Raw genomic sequence first — 22213 nt, 5'->3', positions numbered from 1 at the left:
TCAACTCTTCCTTTTCTACTTTATTACCTTCACCATCTCCACCACCGTTATCATCACCATACCAGTAGCTACTGAGAATTCAGGTGTTTCTTTATAGACATTTATCTGGTACAAACAACTAAACCGAGTTTTTGAAGTAATTGATACATATTTTTTCTGTCATAGAATTGAGGATACTTTCCACCTAATGATGTGATTTAATCGTCACAAACCATAACTCACCCGAAAAAATTATCGACAGTGCTGTGTAATTACTGACATAAAAAACAACTGAATATTAAAAATCACAAAAGTTGTTTCTGCAAGATATTTTTCAGACTTTAAATGGATAATATAAACATTTCCATCCAATAGTAAATTTTATGTAGTTTCATGAGGGAATGTTGTATATCTGGTAGCTCTGAGCAAGACCACAAGAAATGATACCCCCTCAAAACCTCATGTCCCCTAAATATATTTTTTAATCTCCAGGGGATGATAGGTAAAGGCTGTTCTTAATCATTTGCAGTGCATATATTTTGTACACATATTTGTATGTATATTTTGATTAATTTTTCTGTTAAAAAAATTCTAGAGTCTCAAATAAGTAGTGAATAAGTAGTGTTTTGGAACTAGATAGAGGTGGTGATTGTACAGCATTGGGAACGCAGCGGATACAACTGATTTGTACACTTTAATGAGTGTACAAATGCAACTGATTTGTACACTTTAATGAGTGCTTTAGATCCTTCCAGATAGCAAGAATTTTTTTGCTGTTTTTCTTAATAACAATGTGAGTTCTGACTGCAGAGAGTTTGTTAAATATCACCATATTGTGGACAGAGTTAGTAGGAAACTGCAAATCAACTGCCACTAATTTTAAATGGAATATCAGTTTTGCTACCTTTATATCTAGAAACAAAAGCTCAAGGATAGCCCTTGAGTCTAAGGCACAGAATATCTGTAACCCACTCTCTTCTTGACACCCCATAACTTCGACTTAGATAGCTCTCCCTGAAAATCCAAGTGCTTTGGGATTTGTCGAGGTTAGCTAAAGGATCTAATACCCATCCTATAGAACTCTGTCTGTGTATCATATTTGATCACAGGCTTGTGAACCTGGACCTCAGACCCCAGAAGAGAGGTTATATTTTAATGTTATTATCCTTACTCTTATTAACGATTTATATAAGAAACCTGGGAAAAACATAACAGCACACCTTACTACCTGGGTCTTTCATTACATCATTTTCTCTCTGGTATGTCATTTGTTCTTAAATCTGTTGGTGATGGGGATGAGTAGATGGTTGTTAAGTCAGGCAGTGACATTAATTTCTGCTGCAACATAGAAACATTAATCTGACAGTGATGACATGATGGATTGGAATAAATAGCCTGGTTTGGGATAAACAGTGGTAGTGAGAACACTTAGGTTTTTGTATTCCAAGCTAGAAATGCTGTGGTATTTTAAACTAGAAATAGTGAACCCGAATCATGACAACAGATTCCAGTTAGGAAGTTACTGGATCCTGAGTTCCCATTATTGCAAGTTGGACTTCACGGAATAGCCTGGTGTGGAGAAAGGGCAGGAATTACTAGCCAGGTGAGTAGGAGCTCGTTCCATGACTTCATCCTGCCCCTCAGCCCCATCAATGCGACCGCCCTCAACCTGCAAACACAGTGCGGCGGGTATACTTACCTGAGCGGATGGAGAGCTCCATGCCCTGGCAACAGAGAAAAGAGTTTCCATGGAAATAGTGTGTACATGTTAATATCCACTGTCGACAATGTGTATGTCTGTTGGCTACCGGTTCCCAAAGCTTTTTACACATTCTGTTTATAAGTGTTGAAGCTCGTTCCTACTAGGACACAGGGTAGAGGAGTCATATCCGTGGGAAATGACAAAGGCAGCTGTCACCTGGCTTTTAAAAAGAAGAATTAGTTATAGAAAACAAACGAATTCAAAAATGCCATTAAAAGTGAAATGTAGGGGTCAGGAGACTAAGGTTTACAAAAAATAAAGATCAGAAACCGTAAAGATAAATAATGATTGTGGGCATCGATACTAGTTCTGAAACCCTCTCAATTCTTCAGGGTCTTCTCAACCTTGCGACTTTTAATAGTTTTATGTATGCGTTTGGTTCCATGCATGGCCAATTGGGAAGAAAAATAACAAAAAAATACGAACTGGCATTTCAGAAAACAACATGCAAGCAGTTAATAGGCTCATTTGAAGTTTAATTAAAAGATGCCCGTGAGAAGAAGACACCGTGTTTGGTGTGAAGTCTCTAACGATGACAGTGGCTGCCGGCATGCAGCGCTGGGCAGGGGCAGCAAAACGGGCCCCGCTGGTGAAGGTGGCAGGAGTACCATCTTCCTGGAGAGCATTTTGGCAATATGCCTCAATATTTAAAATGTGCAGACTCTTTACCCAGAAACTGAAGTTGTGGGAATTGGTATTGCGGAGCAATTAAGAAAATCTTCAGAGTAAATGTATGGAAAGCATTTGAAACTTTCTCTGACACACAGTAAAAGACAGTGTCAACCAAAAAAAATTAGAAACAACCTAAATGGCCATCAGTTCGTGACTGGATGAAAACAGTCCATCAACTAGAACACTACCAACCATTAAACATGAAGATGTGGCTAGATAATCGTTAATATCAAATATATCCATGACATATTTTAAATGCAAAAAGCAAGTTAGCCAGCTTGTGTGCTGTGGTTCTGTTTCTGTAGAGTGACATTTGTGAGTGATAATCATAGAGAGATGTACAAAAGTGTGTTCCTTCCAAATCTGATTATGTCTGGATGGATTTTTATTTTTTCATTTTATCCTTTGTTCCTTTTTAATAGACTGGTGATTTTAAAGTTGCCATGGGTTAATTCTGTAATTAGAAAAAAATAAAACTATTATTACCTTAGAAAACTTTAAAATATATACCAAAACATACGTTTTAGGAGAACTTAAAATTTGATCAAAATTAACTATAACGTAAAAGGGACTTTATTTTCTACTCTATAGATTCATACAGAGAAATTGTTAATGTCAAAATATACATGCATTTTAAAATTAGTTTTAAAATAGAAATTCCAAAGCATTGGCCTAAATGACTGAGTAAAAGTCACCTTCAGTTCTCAGGAAACAATGTTGTTTTAATGCCAACCTCAGGGTTAGTCAACAGATAAATGCATTACATGCATTCAGCATATTCAACGATATTTCTGAAAGTCATTTTATCAATTTTATAATTTTACCTGAAGGAGTAATGCCAAATGTCACATAGCATTTAAATAAGCAAGATTGTCACTTTTCCTAAATTGTTTTCTGAAAATCCTATTACACTTTACATTCCAATCATAATAGAGTCTTTGTCATTACCCACGCTTTGCCACGCTCTGGTTATGTTGCTACTGCCTCGATTCAGGAAATACCTAAAATAAGTGATTTTATCCCCTCGTGTCATTTGTTCTGCTTGTAGTCACTGAATACATGCCGTAATGATCAACCGAATAACTCGTTTTCATTTGTCCTCAGTCAGCCCACTGACGGGCCTAAAACAGACCCTTTTAAATGAGAATTGTGACTTGGTTTTTCATGAATGCCCATAATAAAAGAATTTGAACAGTCAGATTACCTGTGATGTTTAAAAGCACACACAAAACTTAGCACCTAACAGAGGAGGCATAGGTCAGACTCGAGAGGAGTAATGTCTTCCAAGGTTAACAGTGTGTGCACCTAAATCTTTTATAGCGTTTTTCTTCTTTATGCCAAACTACCATCACCACCCAACTCTAGATGTAGGCGTGCTTAGTACTGGCCCCGGGCTTTCGGATCTTTATTTAAACTCTATTTCTGTGACTTCTTCCAGTCCTGCAGCTTTAAATACCGTCTACATGCAGAGGGCTCTAAATTTATATCTAGTGCTGTGCTCTAGACTCAGGCATCCAGCTGCCTCTTGTCATCTCCATCGGCTACTTAATTGGCCTCTCAAAGTTAACACATCCAAGACCACATTCTACGATTTCCCTCCAGACCGCTTTCTCCTCCAGCCCTCCTAACTTCTGTCGTTCAAGGCCAGAACTTCTCCATCCCCCACCCCTCCATGTAGTCCATCTGCCAGGCCAGACGTGACCACTTCCATCCCTGCTGACCTGGTCATTTCTGCTCTGGAATTCAGAAGAACCTTTCTAATGGCTCTGCTGACTTCCTACCTCATTGCAGCCCTTTCTCTGCTGAAAGCTTCCAGAACACCATCTGTAAGAACCAGCCAACCTTTTGGGATGACAGAAGTGTTTCGGAACTAGATAGAGGTGGTGGTTGCACAGCATTGGGAACGTAGCGGATGCAACTGATTTGTACACTTTAAAACGGTTAATTGCATGTTAAGTAAATTTCATCTTAATTAAAAAAAAAAAAAAAGATTTAAAAAAGTTACCCATGTAGCTGGGGGACCAAGTGGGAATTTATCTTGTAGTTTGTTTTTTCATGCTTTGGATGCACCAAGAAGGAATGAAACATTATAAGTTCCCTGCTTAATGGTGTCCCACTTCGGATAGGACAGAAACTTCTGACCATGGCTTCCAAAGCCTTTTTTAGCATGTGCCCTCTGCTTACCTGCCCTAACCAGGGTTCCAGCAGGACACATGGGCATACTCAGCCGAGATTCTGGAGAGAATTTAATGAAGGGCCCCTTTCCCAAGGCGCGGGCAGAGCTCAGGGACTGAACCGTGGTGGTCAGGGAGCTAGTGAAAATCATCAGTGGGAGCAGAGGGAGAAAATGGTATTTCCAGAGCCCAGGAGATTCGGAGCTGTAGCCACGGAGTTGGTAGGAAACTGAAAATCGAAGGCTTTGAATTTATAACTGAACATCAGTTTTTCTATCTGGATACTTAGAAGCAAAAGCACAGAGGTTCCCTTGAGTCTAATGCATGAAGAGCATGCAGCCCACTCTTTTCGTGAAGCCCTAACTTCAGCTGTATAGTCCTGGACGAAAGTCCAGCTACGGGGGTGAGAACAAGTGGAGTACGTGTTGCACCCCAAACGCTGTCTAGTCGTGCAGACCTTCCTAAACAGGACGTCCTCTGCCTGACTCGACTTTATAGGAGCTTTTGACACCCTGGTCTCAGTAGCGCCACTGAAGCTCCTTGGACTTGAGACCACCACTGGCTCCCCAGCTCTGCAGAGGAACTGCACCAAAATTACCAAAGGTTTATTACGGAATTGAATTCTTAGGTGGCTTGCTCTAAGGCTTGAAACAGTTATGCCAGACAGCGAACATTCTGTATGCCGAATGGATGAATAATCAAATAAATGAGCACGTAAAGGATCGAATGAAGTCGTTGAGTCGTGATGACATTCAGTGCAAACATCTCCAGTTACGAAGCCCACTAGTCACCTCCCTTTTGTCAGAACAGATCATTTCGCTGTGTTCACCACAAAGAAGTCGCAGTGGAAGAAGTTGACAAGGATGAACTCGGTTAAATCCACCAAGGCTACGATATAATAACTTCCACCGGTTCTTCAGTCTGCCTGCTCTTTAAAAACAACCAACCGAAACAAAACAAAACAAACAACAACAAAAAACAAAAAAACAAAACGCTGGTGCCACGGTTTATCCTAGACGTACATCAAAATTTCCAAAGATGGAGCCTGTGCAATAGTATTTTTTCTTGATGGCCCCGCGATGGATAAGATAACTACCATTCTAGGGTAAGGCGACGGTTGTCCAAATGATAAGTATCCTTCTGACTGACAAATGTACTTTTTTACTCAATTAACATTTTGGTAGGCATCTACTATACAGCTGTGCCCATGAACGTTGAGACTGTCACCCGTTATCCATTCGTCTCTGTAAGCCTCTGCTCTCTCTGGATACCTGGATGCCTCACTCCCATTCCTTGGCTAATTCTTATCCACAAGGGCCACCAAAGACCCCCTTCTTTATACAGCCTTCTGTGATCCCTTCCCTCGGTGATCTTCTGTTATCCGAATTGTCATGGCATACCATCTTAGACAGTTAATGGATTTTACTGTATACAACCCTGTACTGTAAATTTCATTTTTCACTGCACAAGTGTGTGTTTTATTTCCCCAAGTAGATCCTGCTTAATTTACTATACGTTACCCAGAATGCCTAGCAATACTTTGTTTTCATAGATGCTCACAAAATATCTGCTTTAAAACCGTAGAAATGGTGTAAGAAATGGGAAGTTCCCCCTAAATCTTTAACTTGGGGAGCAGATTAGCTTGGGGAATATGAGGGCAAAGAAAAGACATTTGGCAGAAAAATATGTAGTAACAAATGTGCAAATTTGGAGTTACGGAAATGAAACTCAGAAATATGAGTTTGAGAATGATCAGCAGAGATGATAGCTGTCTTCATATTCTTATCCTCTGCGATCATATTTTCTGTGAAAAACAACCTCTGAATAGAGTGTCTCTAAGAGGCAAGATCATTTGAAATATGAGAGCCCGTATTTATATCCCATCTGTGTCTCTCTTGTTTGTTACCTGTCCTTGGGAGATTTTCGTAGCCTCTTAAATCTTTAGTTATGAATCTGTAAGACGAAATCAGTAGCAGTACATCTCTCCCAGGGTTGGGGTAAAAATTTAATAAAACCGTGCATATGACATGTTAATGGCTCAGTAAATGAGGGTTATGACTACCATTGGCCTTGCTGTGGTAGAGTGACAGTATCAGACAATTTTGGTTTCACTGAAAATAAGACCTAGTTTTAAAATTAGTGTTGTGGATAGAGGAAGGATTTCATTTTAAAATTACCCTTCATCTCAATCTGGTTTTTGTTCAATAGTTTCATGGAAGATTATGGCTGTATATTTTGTAATAGAGGTCAACAGAATTAAATGCTTGCAAGAAAAATTATTTGTAAAAATAGTTTCAAAACTGAATGTTCTTTATTCTATGAACTCAAATAACTTCTTGAAGTTTCTCAAGCTGCCTGACCTGAGGCTGAAAAGAAACTGGCAAAAGATGAAAAGCAGAACATTCTCTTGTGTTCATCTATTCTGCTTCAAAGGACTGCCAGACACATCACTTCTCTCCAATTTCAAGAAGCAAATTTATGTGCCTGACGTTTGCCTGATTGTTCACCTGCATCACGGTCAGACTCTTGCCTGACCTTCATTTTCACCTACATGGGTAATGCCATTGTCTGAGTGTCTCAGCTTCTCTGTGTCTCAGCTTGCTCATCTGTAAAACAGAACCGGAGAAAGGCTGATGTGAGGTAGTACATGCAAGATGATGAGTATAGATCCTAGCGGACAACAAGAACTCAAAAATGTTACATGATTTTGGCTGTTTTTCTGTTCATTTTTCCCAGCGTGGTCTTATTTTGGATGCCCAGCTCAGCCATGCCCTGTGAAAATTTGAGATCCTTATATTGGAGCATCATCATGACCCAATGATGTCATTCATTTACTTGTTTATTCTCTCGATTATTCATCCATTCAGTAAGCACCTCTTGAGGTTGTACTGAAAGCGAAGCTCTTTCACCCTGTTTATGTGAGAACTGAGTTAAAACCTCAGCCTCTGGTTCCCAGCTGTCACTCTTTTCACTTTGCCTCCATGTCTTCATCATCACTGCTTGTCTTTGAGAGCTGTAGGAACCAAGGCTGCACTTTAAAATGACCCCATATAGAAGAGTGTCCCCAGCTTTCCAGGGATTCTTAGCCAAGGATGTTCCCACAGATTCACTTTGGGTTTTTACGTTGACTCCTACAGGAGGAATGAGGAGGATGTGTTACCCGTAGTATAGGAACGATGCTCCCAAGGTGATTCCCATCCCTATCTTCGTACAAGGTTACATAATTTCATGTTTGCCTCCTCCCGCTAGGCCCAGAGGGTTTGGAATGGCAGCCTGGGTCCGGCAAGAAATGTGCTCGCTATGTAATTTCTGGGTTATAGTCCTTAGCTAGAGCTACAAACACCATGACACCCAGTATTATTCACACGGAGTCATGATTGTGGTTACTGGATGCCCTGTGGATTCAGGCATTTGTCAGGTTCTGTATTTACCAAAGACAAAGTTAACTATCAACTCATTTTCAGGAATTCACGTGATTCGTCAGCTGTCAGCTCCCCTATAGGCCAACAGAAAAACCTTTGGATAAAGCAAAGCTAAGTTTATTAGTCTTACTGTAGTAAGACAGAGTGCTACGTTGGGAAGAGTCTTAATAATGTCAGAAGGGACAATTGGGCAGGGTATTTATAAGGCCACAGGTCCTTGGTTAGATGATTTTACGGTGGGTATTGCAACATGGTAAACAATTGGGATATGGCAGAGTTTGTAACAAACTCAATTTGGATTGATGACACAGTGAGGTGGGGGTCTTGAAATGCATTTTACTGAGGAAACTGTTACTTTGGTAAGCAAGCTGATTAAATCACAGTCTGAACTTGAGAGGCAGGTGTTTCCTGGAGCAGCCAATTAGTTTAGTCTATCCCGGGATCGTTTAATCCAGGGCCAGAAATTATGGTGTTTTCTCCTGTACTTCTCTTTTTTAATTATCAGATAATGGGGTTGTTTGTCTCTCTCTCTGTCTCTCTCTCTCTCTCTGTCTCTCTCTCTCTCTCTCTCTCTCCCCCCACCCTTCCCATATCCACACTCATCATTTATGAAAGGGACAAACTTAGGTTGCTTTATTTAATACGTATAATCCGGGAGGCACAAAACTACAAGAAACATTACCAAAGTATAAGAAATCATTTTTATTAGTTCATATGACATAATGACGATTGTCAGATAAAAGGACATAATCTTTAACTGCGGTCACTTTTAGTAAAAGAGGGCCCAGGGCCAGTTTCCAGAGATGATAAAACTCAACCTGAGTGCTTTGGTGACATTTTTTTAAGGTTCTGGAATATCCAAGGACATTGAAGAAAGCTATAGTTTTAAGCGAACCCAATTTTATATTCCTGTCGATCTCTTGGGAATTGAGAAATACAGAATTCTCTGGTTCCTGTCTAAAATGCTGTGATCAACATGAACTCATGACTTTCACAGATGGTTTCACTATCATACCTTGACATCTCGGTAGAGGAGAGAAAGAAATCTTTTTCCTCTACCCGTCTTAGGTTCTCCAGCTGAGGTCCTGTAATTTAGACAGGCAAAAGACAAATTAATGAGAGAAAAACAGAAAGGAGTTTATTCACATGTGCACCCAGTGAAGACTAACCCAGAGAGGTGGCTGGAATCGGAGCTTATGTACCATCTGAGGCAAGTGATGGGAAGGTGATGGAAACTGTGATAAACAAGGTTTGTTCAGTAAGATGTTAAACAGATTTAAGTCAGAAGCGGGAGACACTCTGCAGATGTCAATTTCCCTTACAAAAGAACAACTTGTGCCTGTTTTTAGAGCTTTTCCTGCCTCTATTGGTGCTCGATGGCCTGTAGCTCAAATTATCCATATGCCAAACAGGCATATTTCCGAGTGGCGTGTTCTGGTACCCTTCACTTGTAAATCATTTTTAAGTACAATTAACTTTTTAAAAAATTACCATGGGAAGAGCTTCCCTGTTCTTAGTAGCTACATTGCCTTATTCTAATTGGCGACAAGCCTTGTTTCCCATGATGGACTCTGGCCTATTATTCCTTTATTGTAAATATTTAATAGAAGAATTCTAAAGAAACTACAATCTGCAGACTCCAACTTAAAATGGAAAGAGAGATCGGAGACACATTTGAGTTTTGAGTATTTCTTCAGAAAAGTTCATCATTGTCTTTTCTCTATAAAATTATCTGGTTTTAAATTATGTTAATCAGGCCCTGAAAACAACAGTGAAGATCCGTTTTTAAACTAATCAACAATCTCAGTGAATATGGACCTCTCGCTTTTACTAACCTGTACCAGCATGGTCTAAACTTCTGTTTGCTGCTGGTGCTAATATTTGAATATCAGAGCGTTGTAGGATCAGTTTTGGCTTTGGAACAAGACGATATCTCAACATCGATGGCTGTATCTTGTAACGGAGTTGTTGAAAAACTTCGAGAATTAAAATGTCTCACGATGGGGCCAGGAAAATTTAATCAGCTTAAACCAAACTTTGCCTGGTATATAATAACAGAGATCTGATTCGGTTTCTAAGTTAACCAAATTTTGGACATAGTTTGAAAATGAGCAAGAATAATTCTCCCCGACTCTCAGCATTTGTGTGTATGTGATTTGTTTTTAAAAAGAGTCTGTATTTGGACCAGAAACCCTAAGTGGCAATAGAAGGGTGACTGTTTGTAGTTATCGACTGTGACAATCCAGTTTTTCTCCCTGCTCACCCCACACGTTTATCAGCCCTGCGGCACCTTCATCTCATAAGTATCTCACTGAGACCCTCAACTTAGAAGAACGCAGTGAGTCAGATTCTGAAGGATCAGCCTTTGCCTAGTTCCGTGATCACTGCAGTTTCCACTGGAGGAATATGAAACGGAATTCAGATGTCATTTGTTCTGGTCAGCCCACCCCTAGCTTTCTGAAAAGGAAATGTAAGAAAGCAGCATTTTAAATTTTTTATTATTTTTTTAAATTTAGATTTATTGTCAGTTAGGTGGTGGGTTATTGTCAGTTGCTCTTGAGGGAAGGTTTACAAAAGTAAGACAAAGTTTCAACCCTTAACAGAGGGTTTTCTTCCCCACATATATCCTGCAAATATGGATATTCTGTGGATGAAATGCGTGAAAGCTCTGTCACTATATTCATTATCTGATCCAAATTTTCTGAAACAATAATGTATATAGTTATTTTTAAAATTTCCTATGATTCAAGATGCTGTGTTAAAATTCTTTATATTTTTTATTAGCATTCTTATAACCATCTTTATTACTTTTTAAATTTATTTTTCTAAATAAGTATAGTTGATAGATAGTTTTATATTGGTTATGTTAGTTTCAGGGGTACAATATAGTGATTTGGCATTTTTATACCTTACAGTGTGATCACCCCACTACTTCTAGTAATATCTGTCACCATATAAACGTATCGCAATATTACCGACCATATCCTCCTTCCCCATTTCACCCCTCCCCCACTCCCCTTCCTTCTGGTAACTATCCATTTGGTTTCTGTTTCAATTAATCTGTTTTTATTTGTTTTGTTTTGTTTTTAAATTCCACATGTAAGTGAAACCATATAGGATTTGTCTTTCTGTGCCTGACTTATTTCACTTAACATAATAGCCTCTAAGTCCATCCATGTTGTCACGAATGGCAAGATTTTATTTTTTTATGGCTGAATAGTAGTCCATTGTATATGTATACCACATCTTCTTTATCTGTTCATCTATCACTGGACACCTAGGTTGCTTTCATATCTTGACTATTGTAAACAATGCTGCAATGAACATGGGCACATGTATCTTTTCAAATTAGTGTTTTCACTTTCTTTGGATAAATACTCAGAAGTGGAATTGCTGAGTCATATAGTAGTTCTATCTTTAGTTTTGGTTTTTTTTTTTCGAGGAATCACCAAACTATTTTCCATAGCGGCTGTACCAATTTGTAATTCCACCAATAGTGCACAAGGACGTGGAGAAAAAGGAGCCCATCACATGTTTTTAAACACTTTTCTACATGCGTTTAAAATGGCTATCACATCAATCCCCTGAGATGAGCATTCTCAAAGTAGCTTGCACATATCACTCTTTTTTAAAAATAATTTTTATTTATTTATTGACGTATAGTCGACATGGCATCATGTCAGTATAGTGCATATAACACTTACATTTATATATTGCAATTTGATTACCATTGCAGCATAAACTAACGCCTCTGTCACATCTCATATTATCATTTCTTTTTTGTGATGAGAACAATTAAGATCTAGTCTCTTAGCAGTTTATAATACAGTATTGTTGACTACAATCACTATGCTGCACTGATTAATCTGCTAGTTGCAAGTTTGTGCCCTTAAACAACAACTCCCAATCCTCCCAGCCCTCAGCCCCTGGGAACCACCATTCTACTCTATTTCTACAAGTTTGGCTTTTTCAAATTCTACATGTAAGTGATCTCACAGGGTATTTGTCTTTCTCTGAATTATCTCACTTAGCATAATGCCCTCGAGTTTTATCTAACTTGTTGCTAATGGCAGGATTTCCTTCTTTCTCATAGCTGAATAATATTCCACAGATACCACATCTTTGTTACCCATTCATTCATTGGTGGACATTTAGGTTGTTTCCATATCTTGGCCATTGTGAATAATGCTGAACCTAATACTGTGAATAATGCTACAGTGAGTGTAAGAGTGTAGCTATCTTTTTGATATCCTCTCTTCATTTCTTTTGGATATATATCCAGAGTGGGATTGCTAGATCATATGGTAGTTCTATTTTTAGTTTTTTGAGGAACCTCCATACTGTTTTCCATAGTGGCTAAACTAAGTAGTACACAAAGGTCCCCTTTTCTCCACATCCTCGCCAACACTTGGTATCTCTTCTCTTGATGATACCCATTCTAGTAGGTGTGAGGTGATACCTCATCACAGTTTTGATTCTCATTTCCTTGATGACTAATGATGTAAAGCATCTTTTCATGTACCTGTTGGCCATTTGGGTATCATCTTTAGAGAAATGTCTGTTCAGACCCTCTGACCGTTTTTAATTGGATTGTTTATTTTTTTATTGAGTGGTATGAGTTCCTGATACATTTTGGATGTTAACCCCTTATCCAGTCTATGGCTTGCATACATTTCTGCCATTCCATATGTTGCCTTTTCATTTTGTCTCTTGTTATCTTTGCTGTGCAGAAGCTTTTTAATTCTATGTAGTTCCACTTGTTGATATCCGCTTTGAACTACCCTTTATAATGTCAAAATTTGGTAAACTTTAGCATCAAATCAAGATTAATGCTTTTGTTTTCAAAGGTATTAAATGAGCTGGTGTGTGATCTTTTTCAGACTATCACATATACCACCTGGAAAGACTCTCAAAACAACCCTAATTCACAATCTCACTGTGAGGGTCATGCCTTCTCAGGAACAAGTTGAGAATGATTATATGATGCACCCCAGTGCTTGTGCATGTACACGTGGACACACACATACGTGCACATGCACATGTGTGCATATAGGTACACATTTGCACATGTGTGTACTGATGCATGCACTTGCACACATGCATGTGTGCACACTCATACTTATATGCATATGCTTACATACATGCTGACACACATGCGTACCTATGCACACACCACACACATGCACACAGCATGAGTTCAGGGTGTCATGGGCCTCCAGATTTTGATCAGCCACCCTCTACCCACCCATGACTCAAGGTGCGAATGGGTGGGAGTGGAGAAGGCGGTGATGGGCATCCCCCAAGCCCTATCCCATTCCCACCCCCAACCAAGGCAAACTGTGACATTTTTTGTAAAATAAACTTGTTTGCCCCCATTCTTCTCTCTTCTTCTTTCCCTTCCCTAGGTACCTAAATTTCCACTCTCAGAATAAGAAAAATGACAGATTTGTTCAAAATAAATCTTCATAGATATATGAAAAATGACAGATTTGTTCAAAATAAATCTTCATAGATATATTGTTAATTTTTAATTAATTAATTTAAAATAAATGTTAAAAGCATTCATAGAAAATCAGTTCAGCCCAAGATTTCTTTGGTTTGAGCCCTGCCCATGCTCAGGGATTTCGTTTTAGGTCTAAAGATGAAAAGCAGCTGAGAAGGTCATAGGTAAGTCTTGCATAGCCATGGGCGATATTTTATTTTATCAAGATTCAAGACTTGTGATTATTTAAATACTTTTTTTTTGTCAATTGGAGTTTCTTTATGATAGGGTTCATCTCTTTTAGAAAAAAACACACACACAATTACCCTCTGTTAAAACAATGGAAAGGATACAATGAAAGTAATTAAGATTTTATTAAAGAACTTTTAATAAACCAATTACTGCTCATGAATGTGAATATCGAGGAAAAGAGCCATCTTGTGCCTGAAATAAAAATAAACTATATTTTAAATATATTTAGTATATATAATTAGCTATTTAAATGTCTTCTCAACTAAACCTACTGTCAGAATTATATTTGGAAACAGTAATAATTTTATGCTGAAAAAGGAAAGCTATCGAATACATATAATTAAAGGAAAAATGCTATAAAACAATTTTAGTTGAGATTATAATCTGAAAGAAATTAGCATATTTTTATCAGGTAAATTAAAATTTGCTAGTGAACATCAGCCAAAATACTAAAACATTTTTATGTTATTTTCAGATACGAATAAATGGGGTAGCTTGTTATGGCTGTTGAATACTACTGTGAGTTCAATTTATTCAACAGTTTTTTCACAAATTGAAATTTTAGTATTGCCTTGCCTAATATAGAATCATGAGGGAGTTAATATAAGAACATTACCCAAATGAAGCTTAGAGATAAGCCTTCTAACACTAAACTGATTAATGTTTTTTAATGATATAAACTTTTCTCTACTAGCTAAAAGTAGAATTTCCATAAAGTCAAGGGTTTAATCCCATTGAAATGACACTTTTGTATTCTTTTTTGAATTTATTATTTGTAACATTACATCTTGTATCTGCTATTTTATTCTTTCAAATTGTTACTTCATTTTGCTGGCACTATAATACTTGAGAATGTTCAATGCTTGGAGCACATGGCATCTTATAGGGGTCATATCATCTAATTGCTAATTCTGTATTTATTTCACCTATTTGGTGAGCATCTGCCGTGTGTCAGAACATGTTCTATGTGCTCTATGTGTTCTGTATGCTGTGAGCACTTGGACTAGGTCCTTGCTTTCATTTCATGGCTGAGACCTCATGGGAAAGAACAGTGAGCAAAAGACAGAAAATCAAGTAATGATAAAGCATGGGAATTATGTGTTAGTGATGAGATCGCTGTTGAAAATTAAAATAGGAAATCTGATAGCAAGCGTCCGGGAAGGTAGTTTAGAATGATCCAGAAAATCTCCGAGTTTGGCACATTTAAGGTACTAGGTGAAACAGAAAGAAGGATCAGCCTTGGACAGTTCTGGAGAATGTTTCAGACTGAGAGATCAGTAAATTCAAAAGATCCGAGTTACAAACGAGCTTGTGTTTCAAAAAGAAGAAATAAGGCCATGATGGCTAGAGCATAATGACTTGAGTTACAGGAATGGAAGGACCAGGAGGGCAGGTACATTTTTTTTCCCACCAGCGTGCCTACTTTATGAAACAGAACCTGGGTCCTGAATATCCAGGGAGGGAACAGATGAATGGATGAAAGGATCTGACTGAAGAGGAATTTAGAGGCATAGAGAGAGGCCTGATCATGAAACTGCAATTCGTTTCATTTTATTTTAAGCATAACAGAATATTTTAAAGGGATGTGTGGTAGACTGAATAATGCATCCCCCCCACCCCCCACCCCTTAGGATGTCCACTTCCTAAATCTCAGAGCTTGTGAATGTTATCTTACATAGTGAAAGAGACTTTGCACATGTGATTAAGTGAAGAAACTTGAGATGGGAGATTAGCCTGAATTATCCAGCAGGGCTCATTGTAATCACAAATGTCCTTAGAACAGGGACACAGGAGGATCAGTCATAGAAAGAGATGTGACAGTGGACGCTGAGGTCAGAGCGATGCCTGCCTCAAGCCAAGGAACAGCCTGTAGAAGCTTAAAAAGACAAGAAAATTCTCCCTTGGAGCCTCCAGAAGAAGCGCCAGAAGCATTACCAGAAGGAGCACCACTCTGCTGATCCATTTTAGACTTTGCTCCTCCAAAACTTTAAGAATCTTTATTGTTTTTAACCACGGTATTTGTGGCCACTTGTTACAGCAGCAATAAGAAACTAATACGTGATTATTACAAATTGAAGAAAGGTTTGGCCATTTAATAAGTTGCAAACATGAAGAAGGATATATTTTTAAAACTTAAATATCATTTGTATTCTAAATTAAAATACATTTTACATTTCGTTACAAAGTTGAATTGGATCCTCCTTCCGATCTCTTCTGTACTCAGAACAGGTGTAATGAGAGCATAGGATTGCTGTAGGGGATAAAGGAACAAGTGGATCTAAGTTAGAATGAGAGGAGTAACGAAGGGGAAAGTGTGCAGGGGAAAATGGGTCCAGTTGCAAAGGGAAAGGAGAGAGAAGGAGAAAGGCAAAAAGAAAGTGGGAGGCCGAGAGGGAACGGAAGGGACATGAATAACTATTGCTACATAACAAATTACCCCAAAATTTAGCACCTTCAAACAACATTTGCCTTAAATAGTGTGTGAGTGGCAGGAATCCAAGAGCAGAAGATTCAAGGGGTTCTGGCTCAGGGTCTCTCGTGAGGCTGCTGTCATCTGAAAGTTTGACTCGGGCTGGAGGGTCCACATCCAAGATGGCGCACTCACGTGGCTCTTGGCTGGAGGGCTCAGTTCTTCACCACGTGGGCCTCTCCAAAGGGCTGCTTGAGGGTCCTCACAGCATGACAGCAGGCTTCCCCTCAAACAAACAACCCAGGACAGAGCTTGGAGGATGCCACAATACCTTTTTAATGATCTAGTCTCAAAAGTCCCTCACAGTCACCTCCAGCTAGTATTTTATTGGTCAGAAGTGACTCATGAGGAGAAGGATTGGTCTCGGCCATTTAAAGAGACTGTCAAAAAAATATGTGAACATTCCTTAAACCACCACAGCAGAAAGAGGAATGAGTGAAGAGAAATTTGAACAAAACACCTATTTCCCATTAGTTCACAGAGAATGTCTAGATGTGTTTGTTTTTCTCTACTAATTATCTCCTTTCAGCCATGTCTAATGGGTGTTTGTGTGTGTGCGCGTGCGCGTGCATGCACACGCGTCAAGACAGATATGAAGTTCCCAGCTGTTTCTCACTCCTGACACCTGCCGTACAGATCAACCGTCATCTCAAATGTCCCAGAGACTGCTCATTTCTACACTCAAGCTTGGCTCCGTGTCCACACAATCTAACCAAAGCTCAAAGTTTTGAGGGGCCCCCTGAGACCGGTTTGCTCAATTCCCTCAAAAGAAATTATGCCACATTACAACCGCTTTGCCCAGTCCTCATTCAAACAGAGGTGGTAAAGCTGTCCGTGATCAGAGATCCACTGTGGTTCTCATAAGTTTCAGAAAGCACTGTGTGTTGCAGATACAAATGAAGGTGGCAAGTTCAGAGAAAAATGGGTCAAGTGCACCGATAAGTTCATCGGAATATGAAGCACAGATGGAGCCAGCCAGGAAAGGTGGAAGGATTGAGAACTAGGAAGCGGCTCTCCTTGCAGGATTCTGAATTAGGTTACACTAATTAATGAATTAATGAGAAAAGAGGGGAGAGAATAGCCCAATAAAGAGTTATTTTGGATCACATCTTATTTTCATACTTTCATTTCTTGTCAGATATCAGATTAGACCTTCACATTTTCTTTGATTTTCTTGTCTTCTGACCTCTTTTCTGTTATCATTATAACAGTGAAAATGGTTTTATTATCATAGAGTGCCTTTAGATTCTTTTAAATTCGTTGCATGTAGAAATGCAAAAATCTCTCTTTTACCATTTAGTTTTTGGAGGAAATGTATTTTACAGCAAAACATAACCATATTTTAAAACATGCCCATATTTTAAAACATGCAAATTTCAGTTTTCTTGTGTTGGCATTTTCAAATCAGAATTTAGAAATTAGAAAAACTTATGTTTACCTTGTATGTTTGCATTCTATACTTAGAAAAACAGATAAAACCCTTTAATGTGACATTTTCACAAAGTCACCCTCAAATTCTAGGGTAGATATTAATTTCCTTTTGATGTGCTTTTTAAAACTAAAAAAAAAAAACCATTATTTTACTAGAAAAATAATATTTTTCTAAGATTGCAAATGAACAAAGGTAATTATTTTGATTATTTAGATTATCCAAAATTTAGCAAAATGTTTCTTAATGGAATGAATAAAGAAACAGGTTATTATATAATTATTTAAAACAAAATAAGTACATATGATAATATTTCTAGTATTTCAAATCAGTTCAAATAAGAATATATATATTTGCGTATTATTTATTTGTTATATATAACATAAATATATATTATAAATATATAATGAACATATTTATAATATAATATATCATATTATGTTATATATAATACACACAAGTACCTTCTGTATACCATTGAGCATTTTTTGTGCACTCAGTTTAGGATACCACTGGCAATGCAAATGTAGGACACAGAAATGCAGAGAAAAGTTTGTTGCATAGATGATATGTAAATGCACAGGCATGGCTGTGTTCCAATAAAGCTTTATTTACAAGAAACAAGCAGGCAGGAATTGCTCTCAAACCAACCCCTGTTCCGAAGGATTAATTTGTACATAAAAGGCACCAAAAACACTTTTGTTTCCTGTGCATTTACTTAAATAAAATTCTCAGTACGTGTTATTTTGAAAGATAGTAGAGTTTGTCCCTAAAGTCCCATTTTTATAGAATTGATTTAAAACTGTTAGCTACTTTAGTTATTAACAATTTAACATTATCGACTTTCAAATTAGGATTATTAATGTGCTTGGAATAATATATTTAATATGGGCAATGCAAGAAAGTAGGAAAACCAGTTTCAGAAATAAGTGTGTTCTGTTCATTCTATTCGTAACACAGTAGACAAAATACAATCTTGTCTTAAAAACTATTGAAAACTTATTAAACAAGTAAATTGGAAATTGTGTTTCTTAAGACAACTATGATATTGTATTCCCAATATCTCCCATGATGATGCCTATTACAGTTGGTAATGAGGGAAAATACAATCTTTCATAATAAAATGGGATATTATTTCCTGTTTCTTTTACCTTTATGTGTACAGCTTTGAACAACTGAAAGAATAATTATTTTAAAAGCTTTTTCAAGTGATATATATACAGTACCTATGACCTTTACTAAAATTAATCCCATTGTAAAGCCTCTTTAAAAATATTTAAACCCTAAAACATTACATCTGTCCTAAAAAAAAGTTTTCTTTTGCCCTGCCTACATTAATTACTATTCTGCCCTCCACTTTCTACTGCTCTCTTTGGCATTATAGAAGGAGTAACAATCTGTAGATCCTCCATGAGCCTTACTTTGAGAGAAAAGCTGACAAAACTTTCACAAATGACAGTAAATTTAAATTTCTTGTTGAGCCCGTTGTCATCAGACCTGATGCTAAATTCTCCTAAGGTCCCGTGAGACAGTGACTGGTTCCACATGGGAGCTAAGTGGATCGGATGGACCACATGTGCAGATGGCGGTCGTGGATAAAACAGACAGACCCAGTAGTCCATTTCAGATCGCTTTCACAGCTCTTTGGTCTCAGTTCGAATTGAGGACTTTGAGTCCATTGTATTAAGAGTGAATGGAAGCCTGGTCAGTATCCTCGATTCAATTAGATCTCTCAGCCTTGGGTAGTCCCCCTGATGGAACAGAGATAAGCACGCAACAGGTCCTCTGCCCACTTGTCAGGTAGCCACAGCACTCTTTTAAAGGCTTCACGTACATGTTCTAAAGTTAAGGGTGCTCTGGGGACACTATCTCAGCCCTTCCTGCCAGTGCTGCTCACCCGATGAGGGAGAACGGTGGCCATCCAAAAGCTCCGTTTGTGTCTGTCTTCCAGGAGTCCTTTGGAACCTCTCGTCTTGCGACGCTCTCAAAATGCCAATCATCCAGGACACCCTGGCGGTGTTGACCAATGCGGTGATAATCCCCCACTCGGGCTGGGAAAATTCACCCCTTCAGGACGATCGGAAAATACAGCTCCATTCCTCACAGGTGCTGCGAAATGCCACTGGATGCCTAAGGTGGGTGCCATGTCCTTGCCGTCCCCTGTCGTCCTGGGCTTCTTTTTGTTGTTTCACTAAGGTTCAGAGCAGTATTCCAGAAAGGTACCTGTTGATATGGCAATGGAGCTCTAAGTGTCTTCCACGATTCTGTACCTATACCAGTATTCAGCTTATTTAACATTTTCTTAGGTTTGTGGCAAAAAAATAAACATTTTAATTTCAACCAAAAGTAATTAGTTTTCTTGGATTGAAAACAATAGTTCACAGTAATATCCCATGTTCTGATATATCAGGTACCTAGAATAACCAGCCAGGCCAATTGGTTGGGGGAGAGAATCTATGATAGATATATAGAGATCTAGTGAACTGTCACCAGTAGCCATTTTTATTTATTTTTGAAAATTTGTCTGTGTGATTGCAATAGCTCTTTAATAATGCCTATTGTATGAAATTTTTTAATAAGAAAAGTAGCAAACGTGTTGTAATTCTCTCCCAAATGCATCTTTACAAAAATCATTTCCCAGAAATCTCTTGAGATGTTTTAGAATCATCTTTATGTTTTGTTTAATTTTTAATCAAGTTTTTCCGAACTCCAGAAACTATGCTCCCATGGCCAATGAACTATGTGCTAGAGCTGGAAAGTTCTGCTGGGTAGGCTTAATGATGGGGTGCAGACACAAGGCCATTTAAAATATCTAGTCAAATAATCTGTATTTCAAAAGTAAGACAGACACGATCACTTCACCTGGGCTGCCTCAAAGCTGCCATTTCTCCTACAGTTGATTGGTTTCTAGGTGCAAAAACCCGTCTCTACTGAGAAGGCACAATATCACCCTGGTGACATTAATAATAATTATCTTATGAATATGTATAACCGTGCTCTCGGCCTCCAGTCTTGAGGGGTGTGCATTTGTGTGAAATGTGTGTGCATTGAGGGAGGTAAAGCGAGTCTGCCTCCATAAATATCGGCATGCATTCACAAGCAGGCATAGGAAATCCTCTGACAAGTTTAATTTTACTCAAGGTCAAAAAGTAATAATCTTTTGACGTGATTTCTCTGGCTAGGCTCCACCATAAGCCGAAAGTACAGTTCTCCAAAACCCCCTAATGAACCATCCATTTTATAACCTCTTAAATTCTTTATCTTTCAAAAACTTTCTACTCCATCAGAAGAAATATAACTCTCCCAAAGCTAAAACTGTAGGCACTTCTGACCCTTTATACCCGATTTTCCTATTTCTGTTATTTGCAACTATTACAAAGCGTTTCTCTCTTCTTAGCATCCTTGACTTATAAAGAGTGTCTTCGTTCCTAACAAAGATCGTGGGAGTATGTGCCTCAGAATTCACCTGTAGAAATATAGTCAACGAAGGCCTATTTAGCTCCATCAGTAATATAAACTATAATACAGTGATATAAATATACGTTCATGGCATTTGACTTACGGCCGTAAGCCACCGGCATCTCGAGCACACATTCAGCATCATTAGAGGAAACGGCAGATGAAGAAGCTAGACCAGTGTACTACATCCATGGGTCCCTTTTGTAGGTCATCTGGCTGAGTGTAGGGTCTAGGATGTGACCTAGAACAAAGTTAGCACAGAGCAGGGTGACTTCCCATCCCTCCCTATTCACATGCACAGAGGCTTGACCCGGGAGTGACCACATCATAGGATGCAAAAAATGGAGACAGCTGATTTAGGTTATGTAACCAATGATTTTCCTTAGTCCAGAGGTGACCAGGTTTAGGGTTTTTCCACTCTTCTGAATTTACCATGTGAGTGACACGGCAGAACTCATCAATATATGGTGAATCTTTCCCTGCCCCTTTAATTTAACTTTGTCCTTCTACAGGAAGACATGTAACGTCTCCTCTCTTATTTGGATCTGTTTCTGAATCATTCCACATTGATGAGCAGATTGGACTAAGGAAGGAAAACAGCCCTGGGAAGGGGCTAAAATTAATTTATCCAATAAAGACTCGGTGGATGAAAGGTTTCAATAAATCTCCACTGTTAATTGTCACTTACTTAGGACCAATGCTGGCAACACACCAAAACGGTCACAGGTGTTTCTGTCGTGATGGAAGATTTTAGTATGTGAGGTATTTACAATCTTCATTTTCCCAACAAAGCCTAGATCCTTATTTATATTAAAGTAATTACTTTGTGTGCTGTGCCTGCCTTTCACAGTTTTATGCATGAGCATTTGCTGAGAGCCTGCTCTGTGCCCGGGAGGGACCAGGGAGGCACAAATTCACATAGCAGCCCCTGCCCTTCAGAAACTCATAATCTACTGCAAGAAAATGGCACCCATGCAATAAGCCTTAGTATCATCTATTAGAATGCTATGGTTAGGGTAGTTCAGACAGTTAAACTGAGAAGGGGGTAACTAGTTTACCCAGCATGGTCAAAAAAGTTCTCAAGAATCCGGTGAGCTTAGGGCTAAGCAGAG

The 22213-nt window shown here is 38.5% G+C and overlaps 1 protein-coding gene across 2 annotated transcripts in view; it reads left to right on the top strand.

Annotated features, from left to right (window-relative positions):
- Nucleotides 1-22213, top strand: part of CTNND2 (catenin delta 2) — a 651480-nt gene that overhangs the window by 476681 nt on the left and 152586 nt on the right. For both annotated transcript variants that reach the window (XM_006915865.1, XM_006915864.1), the window contains one exon: nt 19594-19777. In XM_006915865.1, coding sequence (XP_006915927.1) covers nt 19594-19777 — 184 coding nt within the window. The remainder of the gene's footprint in view (nt 1-19593; nt 19778-22213) is intronic.

Source organism: Pteropus alecto, unplaced genomic scaffold, assembly GCF_000325575.1.
Source record: "Pteropus alecto unplaced genomic scaffold, ASM32557v1 scaffold66, whole genome shotgun sequence".
NCBI classification, from domain to species: Eukaryota; Metazoa; Chordata; class Mammalia; order Chiroptera; family Pteropodidae; genus Pteropus; species Pteropus alecto.
This window is presented reverse-complemented; position numbering and strand designations above follow the sequence as displayed.